This window comes from Macaca thibetana, chromosome 6 (genome assembly GCF_024542745.1).
Source record: "Macaca thibetana thibetana isolate TM-01 chromosome 6, ASM2454274v1, whole genome shotgun sequence".
Lineage (NCBI taxonomy): Eukaryota > Metazoa > Chordata > Mammalia > Primates > Cercopithecidae > Macaca > Macaca thibetana.
The window spans coordinates 156156-168173 of NC_065583.1; the positions used below are offsets into that span (position 1 = coordinate 156156).

At 46.5% G+C, this 12018-nt stretch overlaps 1 protein-coding gene across 1 annotated transcript; it reads right to left on the bottom strand.

Annotated features, from left to right (window-relative positions):
- Positions 1-9498: 9498 nt before the first annotated feature.
- LOC126956508 (tubulin beta-8 chain-like) lies at positions 9499-11800 on the bottom strand. The gene is made up of 4 exons (XM_050793495.1): positions 11744-11800; positions 11396-11504; positions 11208-11318; positions 9499-10721 (listed from the first exon to the last, which is right to left on the bottom strand). The coding sequence occupies exons 1-4, from the start codon at positions 11798-11800 to the stop codon at positions 9661-9663; spliced, it is 1338 nt and encodes a 445-aa protein (XP_050649452.1). The 3' UTR covers positions 9499-9660.
- Between the last annotated feature and the right edge of the window lie 218 nt (positions 11801-12018).

Consider the following 12018-nt stretch of genomic DNA (forward strand, 5'->3'; position numbering starts at 1 on the left):
TTCTTTCTCTCTCTCCATCTTTCTCTCCCTCCATCCTTCCTTCTCTCATTCTTTCCTTCCTTCTCTCTTTCCTTCTTTGTCCCCTCCCTCCCTTCCGTCCTTCATTCCTTCCTTCCTTCCCTCTCTTCTTCCTCCCTGCCTTCCTGCCTTCCTTTCTTCTCTATTTCTTTGACTGATGTGTTCTGAGCCCAAGCACCCTACTAAGTGGTACCAAAATTGACTCAAGAATCAAGAAGAAATAGAAAATCTAAGAAGTACTATAATATGAAAAAAATAAAATCTCTAGTAAAATAAAATCTTTCAAAAAGGAAAGACTAGGCCCAGATGGTTGTATGAGCAAATTTTACAAACTTTCAAAGAATGGATCATTCTAATTATGTCCCAAACAACTGTAGCTAGGAATACTAATGCTTGATTTTTCAAGTCTCATTTCCTAAAATCTGTAGGTTCAAAGGCAGATTGGCATGTGTTGGAAATCCTCAAATGTTGTGCAGTTCCTTGGAGTTTTAGCATTAAGAAAGAAAGGCCTTGCCTGCATTAACTTTGAATTTTGTAAGTTACCAGTTAATAGAGATACTGTCTGCATTTATACACACCCTGATTTTATAGGAATGGAGGCATATTCGATACGTGGCTCTGCACACAGGGTTTTTACTTTGTAACATATCTTGGACATCATTTTTGAGCATCCTTTTAAAATATATTTTTTAAATAGCTGCATAGTATTCTATCATATGAATAACCATAATTTCAGTAAACAGTAAGGTGATAATCATTAATGTGAATGATAAACATGAAGGTGATTTCCAGACTTTTGTTAATTAAAAAGGTGGTATAATACTTTCTCCCATTCAGATATAATTCCAGGCATCATGAGTATGTCTGTAGGGTAAATTTCTGGAAATGAAATTGCTGAATCAGACAGTATTTCCAGTTATAATTTCGGTATATATTGTTTAATCACAATTGATAAAGTTTGTACCAATTTATATAATTCCAGTAACAAGATGTAAAGACCACGTCAAACTCCACAACTTCACTGGCAGTGCTTGACATCATGATGCATATTGCCAGCCTCCCTTCAGGTAAAGTTCTATTAACTCTGCAAAATTTTGATAAATGGCAGATGTCACATTTCCAGATAGTTTTGTGGTAACCAAAAAAGAATTAATTTATTATACATTTTTATATCACATTGAGACAAAACATTATTTGCAATAAATATCATTCTTGTTATGTATTTAAAACATCTCATGTATTAAGAAATCGTACTTTAGATGGCTGGCTGATTACAAGCAGCTGTGGCCCGTGGCTCTCACGGAGAGCAGTGACAAGTGCGAGTGAATCTGCACCTTCAATTGAGGTATCCAGATTCTTGCACTGGGACTGACTAGGCAGACAGCTCGACCCACAGAGTGTGAGGAAAAGCAAGCGGGACGACGGCCCACCCAGGTGGGCACGAGCTAGGGGAGCCCCCAGTCGCAGCCAAGGGAGGCGGTGATTGTGCGACTCTGCCCAGGAAACCACGCTTCTCCCACGGATCTTGGCAACCTGCAGATCAGGAGGTCCCCTCGTGAGCCCAGCCCCCATGGCCTGGGTCTGAAGCACAGAGCTGTGTGGAGTCTCCGCGGAGAGCTCGCTGGCTCACTGGGACATGCTGGAAACCCAGGAGTTTTGCGTACTCTGCCCGGAGAATTCCAGCAAAGCGGGATACATCCACGTATTCCCCTAGGAAGGGGGCTGAATCCAGGGAGCCAAGTGACGTCATTCTGAGGCCCCACTCCCACAGCACCTCACAAGTGACGTCATTCTGAGGCCCCACTCCCACAGCACCTCACAAGTGACGTCATTCTGAGGTCCCACTCCCACAGCACCTCACAAGTGACGTCATTCTGAGGCCCCACTCCCACAGCACCTCACAAGTGACATCATTCTGAGGCCCCACTCCCACAGCACCTCACAAGTGACGTCATTCAAAATAATTTTCATATAGAGGTTTACATATGCGGATCAGGAATCTCCATGTATTACAAAATTTATGAGAACATAACAAATGTTGATATACACATTTAATTCTGAAATAAATCTTACAACAAATAAAATTGTAACAAATCAAGAAAATTCTGTAGGTTACACATTTTATGTCTAAAAATACAGGTATTGAACACTCAAGGATGGATAAAAGAAGAAATCATAAGAGAAAACAGAAAATATTTAGAGACAAATTAAAAATATGAAATACCAAAAGTTAAGAGAGATGTCAAAAACAGTACTAGAAGAGAAAAATTTATAGCTACAAATGATTATAAAAAAATAAGACATCAAATCAACAACTTAACTTTATACCTAATGAACTAAAAACAGAGGGGAAAAGAGGGAACAAAGAAAAGCTAGCAAAATAAAAAATGATAAAGATAGCAGTGGAAATAAGTGAAACAGAGAATATAAAAACAATATCAAAAATCAACAAAACCGAGTTTGTTCTCTGAAAAAGTTCAACAAAACTGAAAAACCTTTAACTAGACTGACTAAGAAAAAAAAGAGAATAATCAAATTACAAAACTCAAAATAAAATGGGTTCATTACTACCAAATTTTTGGAGTAAATAAAGGATGTAAGAGAGTACCATAAGGAATTGTACACTAAAAAATTGAATAACCTAAATAAAATGAACAAATTCCTAGAAACAAAAAACCTACTAAGACTGAATCAGAAAAGTTGAATAAACCTATTCAGCAAGGAGATTCAGCAAGAAGATGGCATCAGTAATCAAAAACTCAGCAACGAAGAAAAGCCTGTACCAGACAAAATTAACGCCAGTTTTTCTCAAACTTTTTCCAAACATTGAAGAGGAGGTAACATTTTTCTAACTTATTCTATGAGGCTAGTATTACCCTGACACCAAGCCAGACAAAGGCACCATAAGAAAACTACAAACAAACATCCCTTACCAATGCTGATGCAAAAATCCTCAACAAAATACCAGCAATTCAAATTTAGCAGTACATTAAAAGGATTATACACTATGAATGAGTATAATTGACTCCTGAAATAAAAGTATGTTCCAACACGTGAAAATCAGTGTAATATCACATTAACATAAAGAAGGAAAAAACCCTCATGTGTATCTTAATCAAAGAAGAAAAAGCATTTGTCAAAATTTAACCCACATTCATGATAAAATATACTTAATAAACTATAAAAAGGAATAAAACACCTTAACATAATGTTATATTTAAAAAAAAAAACCAGCAAACACAGCTAACATTATAATGAAAGACTGAAAGCTTTTACCCTAAGAGCAAAAACAAGGATACCTGCTTTTACTACTTTTATTTAATATAGTACTGAAGGTTCTAGTTAGCTAAAACAATAAGGCAAGTAAAATAATAAAAGATATTCCGATTTTTAAAAAAGTAAAATTTTCTGTTCGCAGATGACATAATCTTATATATTAAAAATACTTTACTTTCTGTGAGATAAACTATCAGATGCAATAAATAACATTCAGCAAAACTACAGGATACAAAATCAACACACAAAAATCAGTTGTATTTCTACAATAACAAACTATCTGAAGAAGAAATCAAGACAACAGTATCATTTATGATAGCGTCAAAAAATAAAATATTTAGAAACCAACTTAACCAAGGAAATGAAAAACTTGCATAGCAAAAACTATAAACATTGCAGAAAAATATTAAAGATGACACAAATAAATGAAAAGACATCATGTGTTTATGAATTGGAAGACAAAACCTTGTCAAGATGCCATTGTTATCTATAGTCACCTACAGATTCAATAAAATCACTATAAAAATTCCAATATTTGAAAAAATAGAAAATCCTATTCTAAAATTCAGATGAAATCTCAAAAAACCCCAAGTAGCCAAATCAATCTTAAAAACTAACAAAGTTAGAGAACTAACACCTCCTGGTTTCAAACTTACTGTAATGCTTCAGTGCCCAAAACGATGTTGTACCAGCATAGAGACAGACAGAAAGACCAATGCAATAGAAAAAAAGAACCAAAAAATATGGTCATGATTTTTAACAAGGGAGTCAAAACTATTCAATGGGGGAAAGGACAGTATATTTTTAAATGGTGTTAAAAATTAGTATTTACATGGAAACCAATAAAGCTGGACCCTTATTTTATACCATATAAAAAACTTAATTTGAAATGGACCAAACATCTAATTGTAAGAGCTAAAACTATAAAACCCTTAGAAGAAAACACAGGAAATATGTTTCATATCGTAGAATCTGGCAATAATTTCCTGGATATGACAGTGAAAGCACAGACAACAACAACAAAAATACATAAAAAGAACTTCATCAAAGTGAAAAGCTTTTATGTATCTGAAGATACAATCAATAGGTTGAAAATAAATTCACGAAGGGAAAGAAAATATCCATACATTATATATTTGAGAAGTAATAACCAGGCTATATAAAGACCTCAGCAATAACAACAAAACAATCAAATTTAAACATGAGCAAAGGTTTTAAAATACACATTTCTTTAAAGAAGACAGATAAATGACCAGTAAGCACAGTATAAACTGCGCAGCATCACTACTCATGAGAAAAATGTAAATCCAAACCACAACGCATACCAACTGACACATATAAGTGTAGCTGCCATCAAAAAAACCACCAGCAGCAAACCAAAACAATAAAGCCCCAGAAAACAGCAAATGCTGGATGTGGAGAAGTCAGGACTCCTGCACACTGCTGGTGGGAAAGTAAGATGCCACAGCCACTGTGGAAAACAGTAATCATCATATGATCCAGTAATTCCACATCTGGGTATATACGCCAAGAAACCGAAAGTGGGAATTTGCACACCCATGTTTATAGCAGCATTCACAAGAGCCAAAGGGTAGAAAAAGCCCAAATGTCCATGTACAGATGAATGGATAAGCAAATATGATCAATACACACAATGATATATTATTCAGCCTTAAAAAGGAAAGGCATTCTAATACATGCTACAACATAAACCTTGAAAAGATTAACACAAAAAATGCAAATACTCTATGTTTTCCACTTTTATAGCGTACCTAGAGCAGTTAAATTCATAGACACAGAGAGTAGGATGTGGTTTCCAGGGAATGGGGGGAAGGGAAAGGGGAGCTATTGTTCCGTGGATACAGAGTTTCACTTTGGGGTGATGACAGGTTTGGAATGGATAGTGGTGATAGTTGCACAACAACGTATTTGTACTTAATGTACTTAAATTTTCTGTTATACATATTTTACCACAGTAAAAAAATTAGCAAATATTTAAAAATCTACATATTTCTTTGAACTGTTTCTTTACATCCCTTGTCCATTTTTCAATTTGGCTGTTGGTCTTTTAATAATTTAGGATATATATATATATATATACACACACACACACACACACACATATATATATATATAAACCCAAATTAGCTTTTTGTGTGTCATGTATGTTGCAGATCTATTTCCCCAGTCTGTTGACTTTTGACTTTGAGGCATTTTTCTCGCCTATAGAGTTTTAATTTTTATGGAGTCAAATGCATCAGAGTCTTCTAGTCAAAGACTTATTTATGGGTATGGTGTTTCAGTTTAGGATGATAAAGAAGTTGTAGATATAGATAAAACAGAGGTGTAAAAAGTTGTAGATATGGGAAAGCAGAGGTAGAAAAAGTCCATAAACTTGAGGTCAGTGTGAGACCTCCCATCCCCTGTTCTGGAATCAGATGGAAGAAGGCATGCATGCAAGCTGAGCTGGAGGTCAGTGTGGGACCTCCCACCCCCTACTCTGGAATCAGATGGAGGAAGGCATGGATGCAGGCTGAGATTGAGGTCAGTGTGAGACCTCCCACCCCCTGCTCTGGAATCAGATGGAGGAAGGCATGCATGCAGGCTGAGCTGGAGGTCAGTGTGAGACCTCCCACCCCCTACTCTGGAATCAGATGGAGGAAGGCATGCATGCAGGCTGAGCTGGAGGTCAGTGTGGGACCTCCCACCCCCTACTCTGGAATCAGATGGAGGAAGGCATGGATGCAGGCTGAGATTGAGGTCAGTGTGAGACCTCCCACCCCCTGCTCTGGAATCAGATGGAGGAAGGCATGCATGCAGGCTGAGCTGGAGGTCAGTGTGGGACCTCCCACCCCCTACTCTGGAATCAGATGGAGGAAGGCACGCATGCAGGCTGAGCTGGAGGTCAGTGTGGGACCTCCCACCCCCTACTCTGGAATCAGATGGAGGAAGGCATGCATGCAGGCTGAGATTGAGGTCAGTGTGAGACCTCCCACCCCCTGCTCTGGAATCAGATGGAGGAAGGCATGCATGCAGGCTGAGCTGGAGGTCAGTGTGGGACCTCCCACCCCCTACTCTGGAATCAGATGGAGGAAGGCACGCATGCAGGCTGAGCTGGAGAGATGAGCTGGGTGGCAGAACAGTCCTCCCATGACCCTAGACCTTAAGTGCTCCCACATGCTCTCAGGCATGTATCAAACCAAGAAAGCAGGCTAGGAGGGTAACACAGCTACCTGTGTACAGGGAGCTACGAAATACTTGAGCTGAGCAAATGACACACAAGGAGACAGAAGCAGTATGACTTTTACACAGTGACCTGGCTCAAATCATTTCAGGCTCTCATTAACCAGGCAAGCTCCACTTTCTCTCTGAGGTAGGTAAACTTGAGGGGGTAAAGTGGGAGTTGGGGAAAACAGAAAAGAAAGCCTGGCAGTATTTCTTCTAACTCTGTTATAAATAAAAAGTAAAACATAAATGCCCTGTCTCAGGGCCCAAATGTTAGGTGAAAACATGTTTGTCATCTCAGTCACGTGACATGGACTGTAGCAGAGCAGTACACACATGGTCGTTATTCCTTTCCCTCTGCACGTTGTGTGCTTTCTCAGTTTTATAACGTACCTGATCCACTTGTCTCATCACACTAGCTGCAAACAAGGCCACTGAATGTCACACCAGGTGGCCAGCATGTCTGTGAAGGGCGGAAACTGGAGCAGCCAAACAGCTGGCAGAGGCCCGCTAGAAAGTCTCCGATGCCCACTCCATGGAGGACTCCACACTTAAAAGACAAGGTAAGCACGTGTCCGGCTGCCTCACTAGCTATCCCCCCAAATAAAAAAATAAAAGTAACCCCTCCAGGGAACGTGTGTACACACAAAAGTACGTGCACACAGCTACATGCAAAGGGGAAAGGCTGGGAAGGAACCAAATTCACCTCTAAACACCAGTTACTTGTGGCGAAGGGGCAGGTGAAGCCGCCTGTCCACATTACTCACCTTTTCAACTGATGAGCTTGCATCGGTTTTGGCAATTTCTCATAAAAAGGCAATTTTCACTCCTTGGGTGATCACCCAGGTCCTGCAAAACTGAGCCACCAACAACCACCTGCACCACTTCCCATGAGGCCAAATAATGGCTTCCCTCAAAGCTCAGCCCTCCCACCCACCTCCCAGTCCTGTCCCATGCAGGAGGCTACCGGCCTCCTGGGGTACAGGGGTCCAGGCCAAACCCAACCCATAGACGGTTGGTGAAACCAGCATGTATCCAAGGGCCTTTCCCCAACCTAGGCCGTGTGCCCACTGCATAGATAGGCCTGTGCTCGCTCCCCTAGGACAGAGACTCCCTTTTCTTCAGTTGGAACGAGGGATGGGGAGATTCGATGGTGTCCTGTACAGGTTGGTTTCTTCGGCTGGAACAAGGGATGGGGAGATTCGATGGTGTCCTGTACAGGTTGGTTTCTTCGGCTGGAACGAGGGATGGGGAGATTCGATGGTGTCCTGTACAGGTTGGTTTCTTCGGCTGGAACGAGGGATGGGGAGATTCGATGGTGTCCTGTACAGGTTGGTTTCTTCGGCTGGAACGAGGGATGGGGAGATTCGATGGTGTCCTGTACAGGTTGGTTTCTTCGGCTGGAACGAGGGATGGGGAGATTCGATGGTGTCCTGTACAGGTTGGTTTCTTCGGTTGGAACGAGGGATGGGGGGATTTGATGGTGTCCTGTACAGGTTGGTTTCTTCGGCTGGAACGAGGGATGGGGGGATTTGATGGTGTCCTGTACAGGTTGATTTCTTTTCCTGCTCCAAGAGCAGGTTGGGGGAGTATGGGGGACCTCTCGCCCCTCCCAGCTGCTTCCAGGAGCCACTTCTTTCGAGATGAGGCACTCTCCTGCCTGCCCATTCCCATTTGGCTGCAATAGACCATTGCCAACATACGGAGAACAAAAAGGGGCCTCACCTGTTTCCCCGACACGTCGGAGGCAGGTGGGTATGCCCAGAACCTATACATCGGCCCACCCCAGGCTATGCTGACTTCATCTCATCTGTGTGATGGGGGTAGGGGTGGGAATTACCAAGAGACCATCACACAGGCCATGGACAAGTTCTACAAGAGCCAGGTAGAAGAGCACCGTCCGTACATGCTGCCTGGCACCCAGCTCACACACATATCTCTTATTTGACAGCTTCCCCAAAGCAGGCTTTGAAGTCCAGGCTCCCCGAGAAGCCTGGGGAGGAGACTCTGCCAGGCTAAAGGGCCTATCCGCAAAGGTGCCACCCTCACCAGTCTCATCCTGACGATCTTTGATTATTTTTGCCCTGAAGTTTTGGAGAGGGGGACAGAGACAGCAGACAGTACGCATTAGCCACCTTTCCAGAGAGCCCCAGCCCTCCAGACTGGGCAGGTCCGACCTCCACTCGGGCGTTTTTCTCACTGGCTGCCAGTTGGGGGAAGCAGCATTGTGAGCACCTGCCCGTCTCCCCAGGTCCTGTTCAGAAACCCCATCTGTGCCTCTGGAGAGACTGCCCCGAGCACACAGGCCCAGCAACCACCATCTATGGTCCCCAGGACCTAATCCCCTTCTACATAGGGGTCAGTGCGTGTGAGTATACGCTGGGTTTGATTTCTGCCCACTAGTCCCTGCCAGATATCCCACGCCCACCTCATGAGGCCAAACACACCCAGGCCGTCATGGTGATGGAGTGGCTGGGGTCCTACTTGCCCACCCTTCATTGCTGGTTCAGAGCCTGACCACATGCCTACCCTGAGATGGGACTTTGGGGACATTGCCCACCAGGGTCACTGACCACTTTTAGGGTTCCAGAAACAGGGCCAGCTGGTCCCCTAGAAGTCTGGAACATGGGATAAGCCAAGGCTTGCCTTCAGAACAGGTTTTCCACCATGTAGCCGCCCAAGGCCCAGGGCATCCCCAAGTTCATATGAAGCCTGCCTGCCATGTCCACAGCCCCTGCCCACCCCTCCTGGAGCCACTGGAATGCTTGTTCCTGGGCACAGCCCCTGCCGACCCCTCCTGGAGCCACGGGAATGCTTGTTCCTGGGCACAGCCCCTGCCCACCCCTCCTGGAGCCACGGGAATGCTTGTTCCTGGGCACAGGACAAACCCAGACAGCTTCAGCCTTGCAGGACAACCATGCGCATCTGGCAGCCGTAGCCGGAGGAGGGCCCATAGATAGAAGTTGGAGGTGAAGCCAGATGCTATGAGGATACTTTATTCAGCAAAATCGTATACTATAAAAATGCTTTAAAATGCAGCAGGAGAGGTGAAGACACGAACAAGTGTGTAGTGACACATGGCAGTCAGAACACAGTAAAGAATCCACACTGCTTCCCCCCTTTACCTAGAAAAGGAAAGTTCTAGGCCTCCTCCTCTTCCTCAGCATATTCCTCAAACTCCTCCTCCTCGGCTGTGGCATCCTGATACTGTTGATACTCAGAAACCAGGTCGTTCATGTTGCTCTCCGCCTCCGTAAATTCCATCTCATCCATCCCCTCGCCGGTATACCAACGGAGGAAGGCCTTGCGCCGGAACATTGCTGTAAACTGCTCTGAGACACGCTTGAAGAGCTCCTGGATGGCCGTGTTGTTCCCAATGAAGGTGGCTGACATTTTTAGCCCCCGGGGCGAGATGTCACAGACGGCTGTTTTGACATTGTGGGGGAGCCAGTCAGCAAAGTAGCTGCTGTTCCTATTTTGAATGTTGAACATTTGTTCATCCACCTCCCTCATGGGCATGCGACCCCTGAAAATGGCAGCCGCCGTTAGGTAGCGGCCATGACGGGGGTCACAAGCTGCCATCATATTCCTAGCATCAAACATCTGCTGCGTAAGCTCAGCCACCGTCAGGGCCCGGTACTGCTGGCTGCCCCGGCTGGTCAGTGGGGCAAAGCCGGGCATGAAGAAATGCAGCCTGGGAAACGGGACCATGTTCACGGCCAGCTTCCGCAGGTCAGCATTCAGCTGGCCTGGGAAGCGCAGGCACGTGGTGACCCCGCTCATGGTGGCAGACACCAGGTGGTTCAGGTCACCGTAGGTGGGCGTGGGCAGTTTCAGGGTCCTGGAACAGATGTCGTATAACGCTTCGTTGTCTATACAGAAGGTCTCGTCTGCATTTTCTATGAGCTGGTGGACGGAGAGGGTGGCGTTGTAGGGCTCCACCACCGTGTCTGACACCCTGGGCGAGGGCAGGATGCTGAATGTGTTTATGATCCTGTCTGGGTACTCCTCCCGGATCTTACTGAGCAGAAGGGTACCCATCCCAGACCCCGTCCCCCCACCCAGGGAGTGGGTCAGCTGGAAACCCTGCAGGCAGTCACAGCTCTCAGCCTCCTTTCTGACAACGTCCATCACTGACTCCATCAGCTCCGCGCCTTCTGTGTAGTGTCCCCTGGCCCAGTTGTTTCCGGCCCCACTCTGACCTGTAAGACAGTACAGCCAGTCACTCGATGGCCAGGTATACGGTCATCAGTGGTCACCATAATGCAAAAAGGGCCAAGTGTCATGTGAGGTGAGCGCAGCGTTCTCCCTACAGGTGAGCAAATGAAACCCCTCCCCCAGAGTTACAGGGCAGCAGCCTCCCCTGTTAGAAATTAAGTCAGGAGTCAAACCTGAGACGGGCTAACAGACCTCCCTGCAGGTGGCTCCTGCCCATTTTCAGGGAAGGCAGTAGCCACAGCCCCAGCTCAGCTCCCTGCAGGGAGTTCACATCAGTAGCTCTTGACCTTGAGGAGACACCTGGGCCTTCCTCCCAAAGCCCGTTTAGGAGGCAGTTGGAGCCACTCGACTCGGAGGATAGGAGGGTGTTCTGGGGCCCTGGCTCCACAATTCCCACGGCAACGACCTTGGGGCACTCCTAGATTTTGAGCGACTAAGGAATCTCACCCCAGTCCTCGCCCACAGCTCACCGAAGATGAAGCTGTCCGGCCTGAAGATCTGCCCGAAGGGCCCCGAGCGCACAGAGTCCAGGGTGCCCGGCTCCAGATCCACCAGCACAGCGCGGGGCACGTACCTGCCACCTGAGAGGGGCGGGAGGGCATGAGCGAGGGGAGGGCCGCGTTCCCAGGAGGGCGGTGGGGAAGGTCGGGGGTCTCACCGCAGGCCTCGTTGTAGTACACGTCGATGCGCTCCAGCTGCAGGCGGCTGTCCCCGTGGCAGGTGCCCGCGGAGTCGATGGCGTGTTCATCAGAGATCACCTCCCAGAACTGCGAGACGGGAGGGGCCGGACAGGCCAGGGCCAGTCACGGGGGTGCCCCAGCCCCTCTCCCACCCCCACCCTCCGCACCCCCATCCCTAGGCCGCCGTGTCCCTGGGTCCACCCCGGCCGCCTCGCCAGCCGCCCCGTCCCACCGCGTCCCCGGCAGGGACCCGCCCCCGCCACTGCCAACACCTTCCCTGGCCACCCGCAGGCCCGAGCTGGGCCCTCAGAGCTCCGGCTGCCAACCTTGGCGCAGATCTGGTTCCCGCACTGCCCGGCCTGCGTGAGCACGATCTCCCGCATGGCTAAGGCGGGATCAGGGCGGCAGGAGAGACCCGAGGAGGAGGAGCAGACGCGCAGTGACCCAGCCCGCCCTCCGCCAACGCTGAAATAGCCCCGCGCCCACCTCCCCCAGCCTCGCATCGGGCTCCCAGAATAAGCAACAGCTTTACTTGCACACAGGTGTACCCACCTGTGCATCCCTTGGTGTTGAACGTCTGTTGGGGAGCTCAGGTGTCCCT

Bases quoted from the DNA above. Each gene is read 5' to 3' on its own strand.
- LOC126956508 (XM_050793495.1), bottom strand. From the start codon at position 11,800: ATGCGGGAGATCGTGCTCACGCAGGCCGGGCAGTGCGGGAACCAGATC. The intron at 11,505-11,743 runs GTTGGCAGCCGG...CCCGTCTCGCAG, and splicing joins GGAACCAGATCTGCGCCAAG to TTCTGGGAGGTGATCTCTGA. The intron at 10,722-11,207 runs GTGAGCTGTGGG...ACTGTCTTACAG, and splicing joins GCCGGACAGCTTCATCTTCG to GTCAGAGTGGGGCCGGAAAC.